The sequence below is a fragment of the Terrapene carolina genome, unplaced genomic scaffold (assembly GCF_002925995.2).
Source record: "Terrapene carolina triunguis isolate 2854851 unplaced genomic scaffold, T_m_triunguis-2.0 Scaffold24396, whole genome shotgun sequence".
In the NCBI taxonomy this organism is placed as follows: Eukaryota; Metazoa; Chordata; order Testudines; family Emydidae; genus Terrapene; species Terrapene triunguis.
In genome coordinates, this window is record NW_020688747.1 from 72,157 (window position 1) to 94,216 (window position 22,060).

General features: G+C 44.8%; 1 protein-coding gene across 1 annotated transcript; it reads right to left on the reverse strand.

The window, feature by feature from the left end:
* Nucleotides 1-6,882: 6,882 nt before the first annotated feature.
* LOC112109383 (olfactory receptor 52R1-like) lies at nt 6,883-7,830 on the reverse strand. The gene has a single exon (XM_024203882.1). The coding sequence runs from the start codon at nt 7,828-7,830 to the stop codon at nt 6,883-6,885; it is 948 nt and encodes a 315-aa protein (XP_024059650.1).
* Between the last annotated feature and the right edge of the window lie 14,230 nt (nt 7,831-22,060).

Sequence of the window (22,060 nt, forward strand, 5' to 3'; positions counted from 1 at the left end):
AATTTGAGTGATCTGTCTATTTTTATCAGGGTTTGTGTTTGCCCCATTGGTTTCAGTCTCCTCCGGATATGATGCTCTATGACCCTATGAGCCCTTTTTGGACTAAAAGTTCAATGTTTTAGCTGGTCCCCATGTACCACTCTCTCAGGATCAGGCTGGATAGTGTAAATTGGCAGTTCAGGATTATTGTGAGTAACTACAATGTGGGGATTTGACTCCCACTTCCCTTGTATTTTATTATGACCCGGCATTTATGGTTACAAACTCGTACATGGTTACCACATCTTATGAGATCCCCACTGGACTTGCGATCATAAGTCCTTTTCCTACTTTGGGCCGCATCTTTAGTTTTACTGAGAGCAACTTAACTGGCTCTCTTTTGCCTGTCATGGACACCTTTGACACAGTCATTGAAATTGATCACCTCATCCTTAGAAAAGACCTCTTGCTGCTTCTCTGGCAGCTACCTTAAGTTAGCCACCTGTGCAGGAACCAGCCCTTGGAGTGACGCTTGAACTGGAACTGGCAGTCTCCCACCACATCTTTCGAGGAAAGGTAACTTGTGCTCCCTTCTCCTTCCTTGTCACCCACACCTCATATCCATTCTCTTCAAACGTTACCTTCACCCGAGAAACCACTGCCTCATCCCAGTGTACCTCTGCAGTTCTGTTCTGAGAATGCAACCCCACAGACTTCACACTTGAGGTTAGAAGACTCACCGGTACTCTTCCTTTGATGGCATTAGTCAGTAAGTTGGCTAGAGCCTATTAGTTTGGCTTGCTCCAGGTGTACCGTCTATAAGGGCTTGAGATCCATTGGTGTTTCCTGGTACCCAGCAGCGTTCATCAAGGATCTTCCCTCTCCAAGGAGGAATAACTGTCTTCTGTCCTCAGAGTGTATACTCCTCTGGATTGCAGAGTCCTAGACACTTGCATGGGTGTGCTTGGAGATATGCAACTGGAGACAGCACTCTGTTGGGTCTGTGTATCAGTCCAGCCAACGCAAAAAGCTGCACAACCCCTCTGATGATTGGAGCTGGCCCCACCAAATGTCAGCAGCTCTGGGTCCTAATTCGGTGGGAGGATCATGCTGCCTCTCCTCAGACTCAGTCTCTCTGCTGTGCCCCTTCCCTTGCCTGCACTTTCCCAACAAGAGTGGAGGTTACTCACATGTTACAGTGTTTGGCTGCTGTGGTGTTTTCCCCACCACAGGGAGGTTAAATTGAATTAGATTATGGTCCTTATTGCCAAGTGCTTCAGCTATATTCACCTCTTGAACCCGCTCCTGAGCTCCACTTAGGACTAATTCAAGAATTGACTCTCCCGTTGTGGGTTCCCTGATTAGCTGCTCCAAGAAACAATCATTTGAGGTGTGGAAGAAAACAAGTCCTCACTCTACTTTGGTTAGTAACAAGTCAGAGACAGTTTATTATGAGCAATTGCAAGGGAAGATTGCAGTCGGACAGGGGGTCCCCTGACCTTAGGCAGATCTTCCCCCTACAAGCAGTATAAGACAAGTATTTATACTTTCCTGTTACATACATCAACGGCTAATGGTTATCCTTTGTTTATACAAATTCCCTCCAGACACTACCTTATCTCAAGATTTCTGCTTACGTCCATCCTTATCAAGTTCTGAAAGCAAGGTGAAAACAGCATCTCTTACAACTCTCGTATTGCTAGGGTTAGGGACCCTTTGTCTTCAGGACACTGAAAATCAGTCAGGTTCTTAAAAGCAGAAATTTATTTATAAAGAAAAAAGTACAAGAATCACACCTACAAAAACAGGATGGGAGGTAACTTTACAGGGTAATTCAAAGATTTAAAACACAGAGGATTCCCCTCTGGGCTCAGCTTCACAGTTACAAAAACAGGAATAAAACTACCTTTGTACCATAGGAAAATTCACAAGCCAAGACAAAAGATAACCTAATACATTTCCTTGCCTTACTTACAATTTCTGTAATTTTAGATGGATCATTCCAGGTATGTTTTCAGGAGATGTTGTACCTGCTTGGTCTCTCCCTCCATCCGGAGAGGGAACAAACAAAGAGAGACACAAACAAATTCTCGCCTCCCCCTCCCCCCAGATTTGAAAGTATCTTCTTTCCTCATTGGTCTCTCTGGTCAGGTGCCAACTAGGTTATTTGAGCTTCTTAACCTCTTATAGGTAAAGTGATTTAGTACACTGCCAAAGAGGGATTTTATGCTACCCTTCTCTTTATATTTATGACAGACACTTAGAGGAAATAGCTAGTTCACGGACATCCACCTCTCAGTTTTAAAGAACTCTTTCCTCCTTTCTTTGTATAAAGAGCAAGCTCCCAGGCTTTTATCTGCTTATCTCATCCTCCAGTGGCTCTAGTGTCCCAACTGCTTGCCCTGCTAGAATCTGGGAAATGCTCCTTCCTTAGGTGGTTAGCAGCTGTAGCACTGTCGTGGGAGAAGATGGTGTGATGCTGCATGATTGAATATGACAATTTTTATCATTGTTGCTACCACAGTTATGAAATGTTAACAAATCTTGTTCAAAGCATGTCATGGTGTCATGTCATGTCATGTCAGGTGTCAATAGGAAAGTTATGATTTGCTAAATCTGATTATCCTGTTTATATGCATGTATAAGAACATATGAATGGTCATACCGGGTCAGATAAAAGATGCATCTAGCCCAGAATCCTGTCTTCTGACAGTGGCCAGTGCCAGGTGCCACAGAGGAAATTACAGAACAGGTAATAATCAAGTGACCCTTCCCCTGTCACTCATTCCAAGCTTCTGGCAAACAGAGGCTAGGGACACCATCCTTGCCCATCCTGGCTAATAGCCATTGATGGACCAATCTTGCATGAAAGTATCCAGTTCCTTTTTGAACCCTTTTAAAGCCTTGGCCTTCACAACATCGTCTGGCAAAGAGCTTCATAGGTTGACTGCATGTTGTGCGAAGAAATAGAATATCAGGGTTGGAAGGGACCTCAGGAGATCATCTAGTCCAACCCCCTGCTCAACGCAGGACCAATCCCCTGACAGATTTTTGCCCCAGATCCCTAAATGGCCTCCTCAAGGATTGAACTCACAACGCTGGGTTTAGCAGGCCGATGCTCAAACCACTGAGCTATCCTTCCCCCCGATACTTCCTTTTGTTTGTTTAAACCACTGCCAATTAATTTCATTTGGTGACCCCTAGGTCTTGTGTTATGAGAAGGAGTAAACAACACTTCCTTATCTACTTTCTCTACACCAGTCAGCATTTTATAGACCTCAATCAAATCTCCCCTTAGTCACCTCTTTTTCAACCTGAAACGTCCAAATCTTATTAATCACTCCTCATACGGAAGCGATTCCACACCCCTAATAGGTGGGTTTTTTTGCCCTTTTCTGAACCCTTTCCAATTCCAATATATCTTTTTTGAGGTGGGGGTACCACATCTGCATGCAATATTCAAGATGTGGGCGTAGTATGGATTTATATAGAAGAAATATGATATTTTCTGTCCTAATTTATATATCATCTTTCTGTGTGAAATACTGAATATTGGTCAGGAACTTTTATCAAACACATGTGTTGTGTTCCTGGATAACACTCCTCTGGTAGATAAGGCCACACAGCTATGTGTTGAGGGACTATCAAGGACACTTACCTCTCAAAATGGGTCATAGAAGAAATACACCTCTCTAAGAATATGATCAATAACTGTTCTTGTGAGTCATCAAAGCATGTAAGGACACGAGATATGCTCATGTGACCTGGACTCCAACTTGGGCCAGTAATTTTCAGGCACTTGGACTGTGGGCTTTGTTTGGGACTGTAAAATTCCATGCACAGGGCAGAAGATATAGATGGACCCCTGAGACATCTCCATCTTGTCTTCATTTCTCTGGACTGGGCTTCCAAGAAGGAAGCTCTGAACAAGGACTGATGACCCCCAACCTGCTTGAGTAATTCTCGGAGAGACTTTTACAAGCTAATAGTTTAATCCACCACTGCTATGATGCTGATGTATGAACACTGAAAAAAACACTTGGATGTATATCATCTATTAACTATTTATAACTCTTCTTTTTTAAATTATTTAACCTTAAGAGTTTAGTTACTAATGGATTAGCAGCAGTGTGATTAGTGGGTACGATCTGAGTTATATATTGGCCTGGCTAAGTGGCTGATCTCTTATGTGGCGAAATTGGTTTTCACTAGCTGCTCATTAGGATTGTTGCAGAGCCCAAGAGGGCCCCGTGATACTGTCTGCACAGAGAATGGCCAACACTCTGTCTCCTGGCAACTAATGGCCTGGGCCCCTCCGCTGCAAGGTGCCAACTGAAGGTATTGTAGAACAAAGAGATCAGGTGACCTCCTGGCCCGGGAAAGGGACAAAGGCAGAGGAGGGGCTGGAGAGTTTCAATTTGGAGCTGGCTGGGAAAATGGAGGGGAGGCCAGAACTCCTCTGCCCCTCCCCCAAGATGGACCTGACTGAGGGGTCCTGTTGTCTGTACCTGCAAGATCAGTCTTGGACTGTGTTCCTGTCATCTAAATAAATCTTCTGTTTTAGTGGCTGGCTGAGAGTCATGGTGAATTGCAGGAAGCCAGGGGTGCAGGGCCTTGTCTTCCCCAACTCCGTGACATGCACAATCTTGCTCGCCTGCCTCACAACCCTGCTCCCAACCCTCAGCTGTTTTTATACAGCTGTGATGGGTTCCCCCAGAGTGTCACCTGGAACTGGGGTAGCACTCAGCCACTGAACCCACCAGCCTGTGCTCCCTCTTACTGTACTGCTGTGGCAAGCTGTAAAGCCCTCCAGGATTCAGCCTGCACTTTCACCAGTATACTTACGGATAGGGACACACCAAGCTGTTACATGTAGACGGGCTCTCTGACCAGACCCTGCCTGGGAAGGCTGAACCTGGGGCACCTTCCAGCTTCTCAGGGACAAATCCACTCGGGAGTATAAACCCAAAATTATACCGTCTTGCATTACACAGTGAACTCTACATCACAAGATCATAAAATTTGCCCCCACTCTCAATATGGATAGGAATATATAGCAGCCTTTTGCCCCTGAATTATGATTCCCACATAATGGTTTAGATAAAGTAAAACAAATTTATTAACCACAAAAGCTATATTTTAAGTGATTATAAGGGATAGCAAAGAGATTAAAGCAGATTACCTAGAAAATAAACAAATTACACAAACTAAACTTAAAATACTAAACAGATTGGCTATGAATAGCAGGTTCTCACCCTAAGAGATGATACAAGCAGGCAGCAGATTCTTATGGGGCAAGCTGCACTTGCTTTACAGCTTGCAACCCCCAGGTGTTCCATTCACAAGGTAAAAATCCCTTTAGCATGGGTCCAGCACTTTCTCCAGTTCAGTCTTTGCTCCTCAGGTGTTTCTAGGAGTCTTCTTGGGTGGGGAGTGAAGAAAATCAGATGATGTCACTCCCTGCCTTATATAGCTTTTGCATACAGTGGGAACCCTCCCCTCACAGATGTATGCCAATCCTAGCCCACAGAAATGCAAGGGTAAACTTATAAACAATTGTTATTGTTAAGTACTAATTACTGCCTTTTTGCTTTAAATCTCCAGGAATGTACCTGTTGGTCAACCGGGAGAGCTGCTACCTCATTCCCCTGGACCCCAAAATTAGGATTTAACCTATACACTTGAAGAGACATAGTTCGGGGGTAATTACCTGTGTGTCAGCAATATGTTAATTTGAGCCTTGGGCGGAGCCATTATGTAATTTTTTAGACCATTGGCTTATTGTGCTTATCTTGTCTTGCTGCTAGAACCTATCCAGGGGCTTGGGGAAACCCATCCCCGTTGCTTCTCTCTGCCCGGTGAGCACCCTATATAATCTATTGTAATTAATTGCTCTACAGTGTCTCTGAGCCTAATAAGCAAAGTGACACTCAGCCAGCGCTGTGCGTAATAAACTCCTGTGCTTGACTCTACACAGTGTGGCTTTATGTTCCTTCATATAGTGATCAAAAGCCTCATGCAGAGCATACGTTAGACTCAGCTTCACCGTTCAGCTTCAGCCCCAGGGCAATGGGTGCCCTGTAGTTCCAGATATGGTGCTGTGTACGTGTGTAAATAGCCAGCTAATGGAAGCTGTGCCATTTATCTCCCTCCCTGTGAGCTACCGAAGCCACCCCGGCTTCTCCACGGCTTTCCCTGGTAACACAGGGGCTTATACTTCTGCCTCTCTTGGCTGTTGTCCTCCTAGCTTCTAAGCTGATCCCTTAAGCAAGACTCAGAGCAAATGGCTCCCAGCCCATCCCCATAGCAGCTACAGGCCCACAGCCAATAGGAACAAAAGGGAATGGAGAGCTTAAGAAGTAAGCCAAACAGGCTTCTACCTTCCCTCAGAACTTTTTAGCTGAGCTTTAGTGCCCATAAACTGTATGATGCACAGCCTCACCTGCCTGCCTCACAACCCTCAGATGCTTTTATATGCCTTCATGGCTTCCCTCTCTGCTCCTGATTGCCCTGTCACCAGGTTTCTTGCTACACTGACTGCAGGCTCCTTCTCAGGCTGCAGCAGCCCCTCCAAACCTGGAGCAGAAGAAGCCCCACTGGAGTGGTGGGGGAGAGAGGTGGAGATGATCCAGAGAGTGACAGAGGGATGAGAAGAGGGAGCAACAGTGATGGGGTCTTGGGGAAGAGTCAGGAGAGAAGGCAGAGCCTCCTGGGTCCAGTTTCCAGCAACTGGAAAGATAGTAACCCTCTGAGTTAAGGAGTTGTACACAGACAGATTCCCCAGTTTGTCATGCCGACACAGCACAGTAAGGCCACAAAAGGGTTTAATGTCACTTTGTCCAGTCAGTGATTCAGGGAAGAGAACTCAACACCATGTCATCAGCCAGCTCAAAAGAGAAAACTTTAGCTCCCTTTATAAGTAAAGAGCCGAAGCAGTCTATCCTGGATCTCTTTGGTCCTCACCCCGTAGATGATGAGGTGTAGCATAGGGGGCACCAGGAGGTACATGTTAGCAATGAGAACATGGAAATGCAGGGGCACATTGTGGCCAAACCGGTGCATGAGAAAGGAGAAAAGACGTGGTATGTAAAAGGCTAAGATGGCACAGAGATGGGAGCCGCAGGTCCCAAAAGTCTTGAGCCGAGTGTCCTTTGTGCGGAGACTGAATATGACCCTGATGATCTGAGTATACGACGTAGCAATAAAAAACACATCCAGTCCGCTCACAGAGAATGCCACAAAGAGGCCATAGTAACTACTGATGCGGATGTCAGCGCAGGCTAGCTTCACCACGGCCATGTGCTCGCAGTATGTGTGGGGGATGATGTTGGTTCTGCAATATGGCCACCAACTCACCAGCAAGGGAAAGGGCAGTGCAAGCATGCCACCATGCAGCACCACTGCCAGGCCGATCTTGGCCACCACAGAGTTTGTTAGTGTGGTGGAATGTCTCAGGGGATCGCAGATGGCCATGTAGCGATCAAAAGCCATGGCCATGAAGATCCCAGACTCCATCGCTGAGAAGCAGTGAATGAAGTACATCTGGGTGAGACAGGCTCTGAAATCAATCTCCCTGGAATTGAACCAGTAGATGTCCATCATTTGGGGCAGGGTGGATGTAGTCAGTAACAGGTCCATTACGGCCAGCATGCTGATGAAATAGTACATGGGCACATGGAAGCTCGGCTCCCTCTTCACAATGAATAGGATGGTGAAATTCCCCAAGAGGGCTATGGCGTACATGGTGCAGAAGGGGATGGAGATCCAGACATGGACCGTTTCCAGGCCAGGAATGCCCAGCAGGATGAAGCTGGAGGGGTTGATGAAATCGGTTGTGTTGGAATCTGACATGGAGGCGGGGAGACAGTGTTCAACTCTGAGGGAGAATAGTGTCTCCTATATGTGTGGTAGAATGGTGTCTCTTCCCCTGACTTCTTCTATGTGCCCAGGATCTAGGGTGATGATCACAGTAGAAATGCCTGGATGGAGAGACAATGTAAATATGAGACGCTACATGCACTTCTGGTGGATGTTCTCATGGGTGAAGCATCTTGGTCTCTCTTTAGGTATTGAAAAATGACATTTTCATTATTCAGAGAAATGAATTATGAACAATTGACCTGAACAATGCTAATTCCATATTTGATGCTGCTCCATGCATCAATAATTCCTACGTGTCCTGGTCAGAAGAAAACAGAAGTATAAATACTGATTATTCATCATTGTTCCTTAATGCAATGAAACCAAAGCTAGAGAATCCATGCTGTAGAGAGTTCCCCATTCAGCCGGTTGCTCAAAATCTGAGAGTGTAAGAAAACTAAAGTTTTGGCAAGACACATGCCAGGGAGAAACATCACAACTAGAACACACATCAGGGAAAAGACCTGGATGTCATTGATAGCAGCTCCATGGAAACACCTATTCATTCGCAGCAGTGCCAAAAACAAAGACAATGTTCGGATGTCTAAGCAATGGGATGGACATGTGCTCAGTTTTGGACACTCAGTCTTTATAAATGGTGTAGCATACAGAAAGGGGATTTCTGAGACAGGCTGTGAGAATGGGGGAGGTTGCCATTAACAGACAGACTGAAAAGTCGGGACTGCTTAGTTTAGAGAAGAGACAAAGAAGGAGGCCGATGATAGAGGAGAACAAAATAAAAGAATCAAACTGATTACATTCAAAGGGACAAACAGGAAACAGTTCCCAACCTATAATATCTATCGAGACTGAATGCTACAAAAGGGCTAATTCGTGAAAGCTGAAGCAAATTATCAGGAAAACTGATTGGGAGGTAACATTTAGAAAGAAAAATGGGAATGAAACTTGGAAGTTCTTTAAGAAGATTTAGTAGACAGCTAAATGGCCATGATTCCACAGTCAAGAAAGTGGACAGTTTGGCTAAAAACCAGGTTCAGTGGCAAAGGGAAGGCCACAATTTGAGGCAAGGGGGAGGGGGAAAGCAATATATAATACATGAGGGAAAGGGTAAATAGCCAGCAATACAAATTGGAAGTTATGAAAATTGATAAGCGACATTAAACACATCAGGGAAAAATCCATGCTTGTTAGGGCTAAGGATCAGAAAAATGAGGTTATTAAGAAGATAAAGAACTAAAGAAATTCTATAAAAGGTTCAGGGCAATTTCTAAAGGGAAAAGTCGACTTATTTATGATGCAGAAAAGGTAGAAAATGTTCAAGAAATAGTTTTGTGGGGGGCTTATTTAGTCTTCAGAAGAGAAGAAAGAGGGGGGATTTGATAGCAGCCTTCAACTACCTGAAGGGCGGGTTCCAAAGAGGATGGAGCTTGGCTGTTCTCAGTGGTGGCAGATGACAGAACAAGGAGTAATGATATCAAGTTGCATTGGGGGAGGTCTAGGTTGGATATTAGGAAACACTATTTCACTAGGAGGGTGGTGAAGCCCTGGAATGGGTTATCTGAGGAGGTGGTGGAATTTCCATCCATATATGTTTTTAAAGCTCAGCTTGACAAAGCCCTGGGTGGGATGATTGTAGCCTGACCAAAGTTGGGTATATATAATGGTAACTTGAGGATTAACAGGTTCTTGTCGCAAGATCAGACCCAGTAAGATTGCTACTTTCAGTTCCCTATAACTTATAAGTTACTTAAGTTTATCTATACCAAAGGTTATAGGCCTCAAGCCTCACACTATCTATTAAAGCCAAATGTTACAGGATAAAAGCCTGTAGGTTCGTTGCATTACTACTAAATATAATAAAGAAGAATAACAAAGCAATGAATATAATACAGGTAAGTTGGCCCACTGGGCTACATGATTTAGTTGGCATTAGTCCTGATTTGAGCAGGGACTTGGACTAGATGACATCCTGAGTTCTCTTCCAATTTTATCTTCTATCATTATATGAGTATTGGAGCAAACAGCTTAGTTGAATGGGATTCACAAATTGATTGGGTATTGTAGGTTGCAGTGGTAGCACCAATGTTAGTTAAGGCTGTCTGACACCTTAAATTAGAAAACCTGATTTTTGGTTGCTTATAAGTTTGCCAATCTTTAAGTGTTTCGACTGAAATTTGCCATGCTGGGAATCTACATCCAGCGGAATAGTTGTTGTTGTTTTTTTGAAAGATTCAGGCATAACTGTTCAGCCGACTTCTCAAATAAAGCTAGGAGAGAAAATACGTTACCTATGTTGAATAATTCTTATGCTTATTTCAATTAGGATTCCTAGTACCTCCATGCTTTCCAGCAGGTAAAAGTCAGGTAACACCACCCCACCACCTCTCCACTCCTGTTAACAGCCAGAGCTTTCAGATGCAAGAAGAGGAGGTGACAGTCTCTGTGCATTAACACACAACTGGATCCTGAGATCTTTACACAGTTCTTACACAAAGGGCAGTTTTGCCTCAGTGGAGCCTGAGTAAAAGTACAGGCCATGCCCTCAGTACATCTACTAACACCTTAAACCTGAACGATCCCCTGTGCTTCTGAAATGCAGCCACCTCGGGGCTGGAGGCCATCAGCTGTGTCAGGAGGGGGTGCTCAGGAAGGAATGACATTTTGGCCAGTGATACTGGAGCAAACTCATCCCCTGTGGCAAGGTCCCTGGGATGTTTAATGGCTGTGCAGAGTAGAGAGGACTACAGACTTACACTCTATCCTATTATGTCCATGTTGAACCATGTTTGTTAAGCAGGTGAGCGCCTCAGCAGGAGATGGGTACCTGTGAATTCTGAAATGGAAGCATCTTCCCTGGGAATCCCCCTCAGGTAGCCGTGTTCCACACCGCTCTCACCCCAGCATCTGCATCAGCATCCCACGTCGAGAGCCGACACATGGGTGTGCACCATTTATAATATAGCTCTGTGCAATCCCATTGCAGTTCGCTCAGCCTCTAGCGGAGAAGCGACCTCTGAGACAAGCTGGAGACAAGCCTGTCTCCGTTTCTGTGCTATTTATCCTGCTTTAGAAGTAAACAGTAATTAAGGGACCTTCCCAAAGGGAGATGAGAACTGTTGTGCTCTGTGCTGAATGAGAGAGGAATTGGCTGCTCTGTACATTTGTGTATATTTAAAAATTATAGTTGATTATTAAGAAAGCTAGGCATAGCACCTAGCTCTCCATAGGGTCTGACACCCTGTAAATACCCAGCAGGAATGTGTAGATAGTAGACAGATAGATCTGGAGAAAGGTGAGGGGAGACACGAACACATTCTGCAGACACACAGGGCAATCACTACGGTATCAGAGATCAGTAATTCTCCTCAGTAACTATCATCATACAGTGCAGCACCTTTCATTGAAGGATCTTGAAAACAACTAGCAAATGAAAGTCATTATGAAAACATTCCTATTATACAGATAGGTAAACAGAGGAAATGGTAAACATGACTTGGCCGAGGTCACAGAGAGAATGACAGAGAGAACCCAGGAGTCCTGCCTTCCCTGCTATAACCACTAACTTTCCATCCATAACTGAGCACATGAGAAGAAGGAAATAGAATCATGGTCTAGCAGGGCCTGTTCATTGGGTGGGTATGATTGACTTCCCTGGGGTGGAAGCTGGAATTGGGGTATTTCTAAGCCCTCTGACATACCAATCTGGGCCCCCTCTCATACATGAAGCTGTGACAAGCTGTAATCCTCTACCGGTCTTGCACTTACACAGCCATACACAGACAGGGTTATACCCAAGTGCAGTTTCATGAATGCTTTCACTAGCCACTCATGAACCAACAACTGAGAGTCTGAAGACAGTTCCCCCAGGATCCCAGCTGTGGATCCCAGAGGTGTATAGTCTTGCCCAGGTCAGAAGTCTGACTGGTGTAAGTTTATTGCACTGAGTGCAGCATGTATGATTACCTGCCCTGTGGGCAAGTGATGTATGTGTGCATTCGGTGCAAGGAGCTCCTGGCCCTCAGAGACCATGTACGGGATTTGGAGTCCAGGGAAGTGGAACTGGAGGAGCTAAGGGAGGTAGAGAGGTATATTGATGAGGCTTTCTGGGACACTATAGAATTGTTCCACCTCCGGTCAGACAGTCCCTGCGCTGTTGAGGAGGATGAAAGGCCCAGGGAAGCAGAGAAGTCAACGGGGGCAGAGGGAAACTTTCTGTGGGGAAAAAGAACTGGGTGGCCTTCTTTATGACAGCCAAAGTAACACCGAAGGCCCAAATTCAGGCCCTCTGACAGAGGCTCGGTATACTGATTGCCCTTACAAGAGGCAGTACAGGCCAGGGCCTGAACAAGACTAAGCTGTACAATTCCCTGCCAAATTCGGTCAAGGGTTATGACCAGAGGAGGGAGGGGGAGGGAACAATGCGGAAGGCCTCAGCAACATAATAACCACTTTTTTATGAAATATAATAACCGCTTATAACCGCTTATATGAAGAAATCGCTTCTAGTAAAGGTCAACTTCTCCTGTAGTTCCAGCTAACTGCCAAACTAGCCAATCATATATCTTCTTTGGGTGTCCTGTGATAAACCCCTATGCCCTTAACCGTAAAACCCCGGAAAAATAATATGTACCTTGACGAGAAAAGCGTTCCAACTGATGCCAAGTACCACCCATGGCAGAAACCACCAAGAAACCCCCCACCCAATAGGCACCCAATTCTCGGAAAAATAATGAGGAAGGTACCGAGAAAGGGGACAGACCCCAACTCTTATTTTTTGCAAATGACGTATTATTTGTACTATGCTTGCGGTTTGAAGGAATAAAAGCAGCCTGCGTACTGTGCTAAGGGTAGTAGTTTTCGGACTGCTACCCCAATGCGTTGGTATGTACTGCAATAAACTGGCCTCAGGCTTGAGTCTGTGAACTAAAATCAATGTGTGGGTGACTTTTTCCATGACACTTCCCATAGTTGGGACCCTCCTTCCAGAAGGAGTTAGGGTATCCTCTTGCACTGAGGTTACCTCTCCGGGGGAGGGAACTCCAGTCACTAGGAAAAGGCAGGTGTCTGTAATGGGAGATTCGATCATTAGAAACATAGATAGCTGGGTTTGTGACGACCGGGAGAACCGTATGGTGACTTGCCTGCCTGGTGCGAAGGTTGCGGATCTCTCAAGGCATCTAGACAGACTTATGTGTAGTGCTGGGGAGGAGCTGGTGGTCGTGGTACATGTAGGTACCAATGACATAGGGAAGGGTAAGAGAGACATCCTGGAGGCCAAATTTAGGCTGCTAGGGAAGAGACTGAAATCCAGGACCTCTATGGTGGCATTCTCAGAAATGCTCCCAGATCTACGCACAGGGACTGGTAGGCAGACAGAGCTTCAGAGTCTCAATGCATGGATGAAACGATGGTGTAGAGAGGAGGGGTTTAGATTCATTAGGAACTGGGGAAACTTTGGGGATGGGGGGAGCCTATACAGGAGAGATGGGCTCCACCTAAACCAAAGTGGCACCAGACTGCTGGCACTTAACATTAAAAAGGTTGTAGAGCAGTTTTTAAACTAGGAGATGGGGGAAAGCCGACTGCTTTATTTGTTTCAAACCTGCTGCCTATTAATTTCATTTGGTGACCCTTAGATCTTGTGTTACGAGAAGGAGTAAATAGCACTTCCTTTTCTTCTTTTTCTACACCAGTCATGATTTTATAGACCTCAATCATATATCTCCTCAGTCATCTCTTTTCCAAGCTGAAATGTCCCAGTCTTATTAATCTATCCTCATATGGAGCATAGTACAGCTAGGCAAAAATTTCAGGCACAACATTGAGTCAAGGATCACATAAACTGGCCACATGCCCTTGCATGCTTCGATGAATCATAATAGGGTCTATTACCTATTCTAGCTAGAAGGTCCATCAAGTGGGAATGAGCTTCTTACATGACCCATTATTTTCATTGATGGGCCATCAACTTGAACATTCCATTCACAAATTGCTGGCTAGATTAGATGTAAACAACCTTGTGGGAGTTATCACAAGAGCAAACAAATAGAATCATGAAGCAAATCATAACTTTTCCTTTGGCACCTCACATGACCTAATTTGTACAAATGCAGAAGGAGAAACAAGCCCTTCCCCAAGGAGCCTATAAATCAAATTAATACAAGAGACAGCTACTGTGTGCTACAAAACAGAAAGGGGACAAGTGGGGAGATGGGGGGATAACAGCTCTAAGAATGGGTGGTTACATAGACTGCTGTGTGGGACTGAAATGTACAGCCCTGCCCTGGCTTTTAGAAGAATGTCCTGGGCCTTTAAGAGTAGAGCACATATTCAGGGGAACTAGACTAGGACTAAAGAGAATGGGCCATTGAGTGATGGCTGCACCAGACACACAGCTGGGAGTGCATGCCTCTCCATTAATTTTTGTAACTCTACTTTAGTTCTCATCATGCCTCCCTTCGTAGAGTGGAGACTGTGCCTACTTCTTATGAATTCCCAACCCATGGTACCAGAGGGGAGACGGGAGGAGAGGGCAGAGATAACAGGGTTGTGGTGAAGGAACAAAGGAGACTCAAAGAGAGGGAACAACTGGAAACCTCCAAGGAGTTGAAACTCTCAGGTACTGCACTGGTCTCCAGGAAGGGATCCAGACAGAGTTTTGAGATAGATCTATTCAAGAGCTGGGCTTGGTGAGAAAGAAGACCAGCAGATGGTGACCCGCATGAAAGACCCCCTAAGCTTAAAACTTTCCAAAGGCACAAATTCCACCTTGAACCGTATGCTGCCACCACCAAGTGATTTAGATAAAGAATCAGGGAAAGGACCACTTGGAGTCCTATTCCCCCAAAATAATCCCCCAAGCCCTACACTCCCTTTCCTGGGGAGGCTTGAGAATAATATCGTCAGCAATTGGTACAGGTGAACACAGACCCAAACCCTTGGATCTTAAGAACAATGAAAAATGAATCGGATTCTTAAAAGAAGAATTTTAATTAAAGAAAAGTAAAAGAATCACCTCTGTAAAATCGGGATGGTAAGTACTTTACAGAATAACAAAAGACTCAAAAACACAGAGGATTTCCCCTCTAGGCAAAACTTTAAAGTTACAAAAACAGGGATAAACCTCCCTCTTAGCACAGGGAAAATTCGCAAGCTAAAACAAAAGATAATCTAATGCATTTCTTTCTATTACTTACTATTTCTGCAATAGTAGATGCTTAGTTCAGATATGGCTTAGGGAGATGTATTTTCCCTGCCCTGTTTCCTTGTTGACTCCTGGAGACACAGACAAAAAACCTTCCCCCACAGATTTGAAAGTATCTTCTCCCCTTATTGGTCCTTTTGGTCAGGTGCCACCTAGGTTATCTGAGCTTCTTAACCCTTTACAGGTAAAAGAGGAATTAACCCTTTACAGGGTAAAGAGGGATTTTATGCTACCCTTAGCTGTATGTTTATGACAAACACTTTTGTCAATAAAACTTTTTTCAGTCATGGGTGTGAAAAAAACAACAAAACCGCCAGTGTGCTGAGTGCTACGTGAGCAGGAAATGCTTGGTTGGGGTGGTTTGGTGATGTGGGCAGGAGAGCTCTCTCCTATAGGCCTAAAACGGCCATATGGGAGAGCTTACAGCAGTGTATCTTCAGAGGTACAGCTGTGCCACTGTAAGGTCTCTGGTGTAGACATATCCGCAGTCAGTCAAAGGGAGCAGATTATTACACACTTCTGCAGAAATCTGAAGAGCCTTGAGTACAGCAAAAGAGCAAAATATTCGACGTGTAAAAATTTCACCTTAGAAGAGAAAAGTAAAATGAGTCCTTTTAAGAATTCCTAACAGATGTAAGGAGGTCAACGGTCCTGCTCTTTCATGTAACTTTCCTGGCTTATGCACCACCCCAGTGGAATTGGCTAGCAAAAGGATATGCATCCTTGCTCCCACTCCCTTTACCCAGAGGCCTGCTTCACCTTGAGGAATCTAATTCTTTTTGAAATCTGTCATAGTATTGGCTTTCAAAACATCCTATGGCAAGGAGTTCCACAGGTTGACTATGTGTTGTGTGAAGAAATACTTCCTTTTATTTGTTTTAAACCTGCTGATAACAAGAAAAAAGATCAGAACATGCAAAGCACCTTATTTGTATTTCTATTCTCTTTAGGTTCAATAAAGAATAGAGACAACTGTACATAATAGAGAGATTTACAAGCATTATATTATTTAAAAACAATAACAATTAAGAAAAGAACATTTAACATATTTAACATCCCATGTCCATGTTAGGATATAGATATTCAAGCCTGTCTGTAAAGGCCTATACTTTAAGAATTTAGGTGTATGTTTATCATTTAGCTAGTTACAGAGGTATAAAAGAAAGAATCTGTGTAAGGGCCTTCTCTCACTGTGACAGGCTGAGGCCCTGTTCTTAGGCCAATGTCTTTGGCTAAGAGGCAGCCATAAGCTGGGAAGTGTGCGGTCACATCCTCACATTCCAAACTAGTCACATTGAAATAAGACAATCTGGGGCTGTTAGGAAGGTAATCTGATCTATCACCTCCAGAGAAAGGGAAGAGCCTAGAAGATGTAAAAGGAAATTTAGTTTGATAGTTTTCTGTCTGGTAAGAACTCACTTATCAGTAGACACAGCTGGGAAACCCTTATGTCTGTATAGATGTAGTTGTGAAATCCTCACTTCTCTATTGTTTTGTATGTTTATTTGCATGGTCTCTGTCTGGTTCTGTGATTGTTTCTGTCTGCTGTATAATTAATTTTTCTGGGTGTAAACTAATTAAGGTGGTGGGATATAATTGGTTAGCTAATCATGTTACAATATGTTAGGATTGGTTAGGTAAATTTCAGTAAAATGATTAGTTAAGGTATAGCTAAGAATATTACTATATAAATTAGGGGCAAACAGAAAGTATGTTGGGATTGAAAAATAAGGAACAAGGAACTTGGATTTAAGCTTGCTGGAAATTCACCCCAATAAACATCGAATTGTTTGCACCTTTGGACTTCGGGTATTGCTGCTCTTGGCTCATGCGAGAAGGACCAGGGAAGTGGGAGAGTGAAGGAATAAGCTCTCTAACACTAAACATGATAATATTCATTAAAACACAACTTAGAATCAATAACAGATTCATCTCAAGTTTAAGAATACACCCCTACTAGTTCTCTGGGACCTTCTTAAGAGTGGTGGTTCGTTACCCATATTTTCTATTCTCCTGTTCCTGGGTAACACCAGGTCAATTTCAGGGATCCGGCCATTTTTGTCAGGTTTGAGTTTGTCCCTTTGGTTTCAGTCTCCTCGGGACATGTTGCTCTATTCCTCCAGGAGCCCTGATGAGATCAAAAATCCAATGTTTTAGTTGGCCTCACCTTGGGACAGGCAGTTTATGTTTCTGCTGGGTAAGTGAATTGTGCTTGTCTTTGTGATCAGCTGTATCATTGCTCTGCCTAGTGTTAACAATGGTGCCTCTGTAAAATGGTGCATTTTGGCTTCACAAATGCAACCTGAGTATCACAGTCCTCCTCCTTTCCGCTGGACGAATGGCAGTGGCCTCAGACAAGCAAAGAGGACCTTTTGCATGAGTTTATGCAGAAGTCCCTTGCTGAAAATCAAAAAATTCACGAGTGACCGGGACAGTGAAAGGAGGGTACATGTCAGGAGAGCGCAGATTGATGGCAAGAAACTGTGGAGTGGCTCCTAAACATTAGTGAGGGCTAAGCAGACTCCATTCAGGCACTTGTAACGCTGTATATGGAGCAGCTCTGCGCCTGCACCCCCTTGCAGTCCTTTTCCCAAAACACTTTCCCTTGTGCCCCTATGTCAGGGGTGGTGAACCTGAGCCTGAGAAGGAGCCAGAATTTACCAATGTACATTGGCAAAGAGCCACAGTAATACATCAGCAGCCCGCCATTCCCAGCACCTCCTGCCCACCGATCAGCTCCTCCCGCTCCCTCCACGCACCTCCCAATCAGCTGTTTCGTGAAGTGCAGGAAGCTCTGGGGGAGAGGGGGAGGAGCGTGGGCATGGCAAGCTCAGGGGAGGGGGCAGAAGGGGTGGAGTGGGGGCAGGGCATGCAGCAGAGCCAGAGATTGAGCAGTGAGCACCCCTCGGCACACTGGAAAGTTGGCGCCTGTAGCTCCAGCCCCAGAGTTGGAACCTATACAAGGAGCCGCATATTAACTTCTGAAAAGCCGCAGTTCAGCCTGTATAAAGGGCAGAGCCCATTGCATGGCACTCCAGACAGCAAGGCTGCATGTGACACCTGTATATACATAAATCTGTAATGATTCCAGACACCCCACCACCACCTTCCTCCACTCTTCCCCCACACTGCACAGATGTATTACCCCAAGTGTGTCTCCAACTTTTTTAAAATATTAATAAAAGCATTTTTTGTTTGAAAGCCTTCTTTATTGCATTAATTGAAAGCAAGCAAAGTGCAGAAAAGACGCAGGCATTGCTAATCAGTGCATCATATGGAGTAATAACAGACACCTCATAGCACTGGGACCACTGCACTCCCGTGCATGGCACCAAACATGACTGGTTTTCAGCAACGAATTGCTGCCTCAGGGCAATTCTGATCCTCACAGCCCTGCGCTGGGGCCCTCTAATAGCCCTGTTCTCTGGCTGTTCAAATTCAGCCTCCAAGTGCTGAGCCTCAGCGGTCTATGCCTGAGTGAGCTGCTGTCAAGGCTCCCCATGTATGACTTCATGAGCCACGGCATCAAGGGGTACGTGGGGTCTCCCAGGATCACAATGGGCATTTCGACTTCCCCTCCTGTGATCTTCTTCTCCGGGAAAAAGGATCAGCTTGCAGCTTCCTGAACAGGCCTGTGTTCCAAAAGATTTGTGTGTTGTGCATCTTTATGGACCAACCTGCATTAATCATAGAATCATAGAATCATAGAATATCAGGGTTGGAAGGGACCTCAGGAGGTCATCTAGTCCAACCCCCTGCTCAAAGCAGGACCAATTCCCAACTAAATCATCCATAATGTCCATGAAATGCCCACGTTCATCCACAAGCGCCTGTAGAACCATAGAGAAATACGCCTTCCTATTAATGTATTCAGAGGCTAGGTGGTCTGGTGTCAGAATGGGAATGTGCATGCCATTTATCGCCTCTCCACAGTTAGGGAACCCATCTGTGCAAAGCCACTCACAATGTCACACACATTGCCCAGAGTCAAGTTTTTTTTTCTGAGCAGGATGTGATTAATGGCCCTGCAAACTTGCATAAACATGAGTCCAACGATCGACTTCCCCACTCTGAATTGGTTAGCTACTGATTGGTAGCTCTTTGGAGTAGGCAGCTTCCACAGTGAGGTCACCATGCACTTCTCTATCATCAGGGCAGCTCTCATTCTCCTGTCCTTGCATCACAGGGTGGGGCCAGCTCATCACAGTCCAATGCAAGTGCTTTTTTCATACAAAAGTTCTGCAGCCACTGATCATCATCCCAGACTTGCATGGTGATATAATCTTCATTAATGATCTGGAGGATGGCATGGATTGCACCGTCTGCAAGTTTGCAGATGGCACTAAACTGGGAGGAGTGATAGATACGCTGGAGGGTATCTATAGCATACAGAGGGACCTAGACAAATTAGAGGATTGGGCGAAAAGTAATCTGATGAGGTTCAACAAGGACAAGTGCAGAGTCCTGCACATAGGACGGAAGAATCTCATGTACTGTTACAGACTAGGGACCGAGTGGCTAGGCAGCAGTTCTGCAGAAAAGGACCTAGGGGACGAGAACTTGGATATGAGTCAACAGTGTGCCCTTGTTGCCAAGAAGGCTAATGTCATTTTGGGCTGTATAAGTAGGGGCATTGCCAGCAGATTGAGGGATGTGATCATTCCCTTCTCTTCGGCATTGGTGAGGCCTCATCTGGAGTACTGTGTCCAGTTTTGGGCCCTACACTGCAAGAAGGATGTGCAAAAATTGGAAAGAGTCCAGCAGACGGCAACAAAAATTATTAGGGGTATGGAGCACATAATTTATGAGGAGAGGCTGAGGGAACTGGGATTGTTTAGTCTGCAGAAGAGAAAAATGAGGGGGGATTTTACAGTTGCTTTCAACTACCTGAAAGGGGGTTCCAAAGAGGATGGATCTAGACTGTTCTCAGTGGTAGCAGATGACAGAACAAGAAGTAATGGTCTCAAGTTGAAGTGGGGGAGGTTTAGGTTGGATATTAGGAAACACTATTTCACTAGGAGGGTGGTAAAGCACTGGAATGGGTTATCTAGAGAGATGGCGGAAAGGTCAGGCTTCACAAAGTCCTGGCTGGGATGATTTACTTGGGGATTAGTCCAGCTTTAGCAGGGGGTTGGACTAGATGACCTCCTGAGGTGCCTTCTAACGCTGATAGTTTATGATTCTATGATCCCAACACTCAGTGCTTGTTTCCTGAGCCCAAAAATGGTGTTCGACTGTGGTCAGCAAGTCCGTGAATGCCACAAGCAATCTCGTGTTGTCTCAACTACATGTGTCAACAACTTCATAGTGTACTTAGATTTCCAGAAAGCCTTTGACAAGGTCCCTCACCAAAGGCTCTTATGTAAATTAAGTTGCCATGGGATAAAAGGGAAGGTCCTTTCATGGATTGAGAATGGTTAAAAGACCGGGAACAAGGGGTAGGAATTAATGGTAAATTCTCAGAATGGAGAGGGGTAACTAGTGGTGTTCCCCAAGGGTCAGTCCTCGGACCGATCCTATTCAACTTATTCATAAATGATCTGCAGAAAGGGGTAAACAGTGAGGTGGCAAAGTTTGCAGATGATATTAAACTGCTAAAGATAGTTAAGACCAAAGCAGACTGTGAAGAACTTCAAAAAGATCTCACAAAACTAAGTGATTGGACAACAAAATGGCAAATGAAAATTTATGTGGATAAATGTTAAGTAATGCACATTGGGAAAAATAACCCCAAATATACATACAATATGATGGGGGCTAATATAGCTACAACAAGTCAGGAAAAAGATCTTGGAGTCATCGTGGATAGTTCTCTGAAAATGTCCACGCAGTGTGCAGAGGCGGTCAAAAAAGCAAACAGGATGTTAGGAATCATTAAAAGGGGATAGAGAATAAGACTGAGAATATATTATTGCCCTTATATAAATCGATGGTACGCCCTCATCTCGAATATTGCGTACAGATGTGGTTTCCTCATCTCAGAAAAGATATACTGGCACTAGAAAAGTTTCAGAAAAGGGCAACTAAAATGATTAAGGGTTTGGAACGGGTCCCATATGAGGAGAGATTAAAGAGGATAGGACTCTACAGCTTGGAAAAGAGGAGACTAAGGGGGGATAAGATAGAGGTATATAAAATAATGAGTGATGTGGAGAAAGTGGGTAAGGAAAAGTTATTTACTTATTCCCATAATACAAGAACTAGGGGTCTTCAAATGAAATTAATAGGCAGCAGGTTTAAAACAAATAAAAGGAAGTTCTTCTTTACGCAGCGCACAGTCAACTTGTGGAACTCCTTACCTGAGAAGGTTGTGAAGGCTAGGACTATAACAGAATTTAAAAGAGAACTGGATAAATTCATGGTGGTTAAGTCCATTAAGGGCTATTAGCCAGGATGGGTAAGGAATGGTGTCCCTAGCCTCTGTCTGTCAGAGGGTGGAGATGGATGGCAGGAGAGAGATCACTTGATCATTGCCTGTTAGGTTCACTCCCTCTGGGGCACCTGGCATTGGCCACTGTCGATAGACAGGATACTGGGCTAGATGGACCTTTGGTCTGACCCGGTACGGCCTTTCTTATGTTCTTATGTTCATCGGACTCCTCATCCTCACTTTGCCATTTAAGGAGTATCTGGACTGCCATTCATGAGGCGTTAGTGAGACCCATCAGCATATTCATCAACAGTTCAGGATCTGGTTCCGAAGACTCAAAAGGTGGACAGAGCATGCAGTTCAAAAACTGTTGAAAGATGGCACCAAATGCGGATGGAAGGAAAAGGACTGCTGGGATGCGAACTGATGCACGATGGGGCATTAGGACAGGACCCAGGTTGCCCCATGACCCTCTGTCCCCTTCCCACAAAACTCGATGGCTGAAGGGGAAGAGGTGCTCTTTGGGAGACCTGCCCAGAGTGCACCACTCCGAATGCCGCTGCAAGGGCTGCAAGTGCCGCAAGTGTGGCCATGCCATTGCGCTGGCAGCTGACAGTGTGAACGCA

Coding starts and splice junctions, on each gene's coding strand:
- LOC112109383 (XM_024203882.1), bottom strand. CDS start 7,830: ATGTCAGATTCCAACACAACCGATTTCATCAACCCCTCCAGCTTCATC.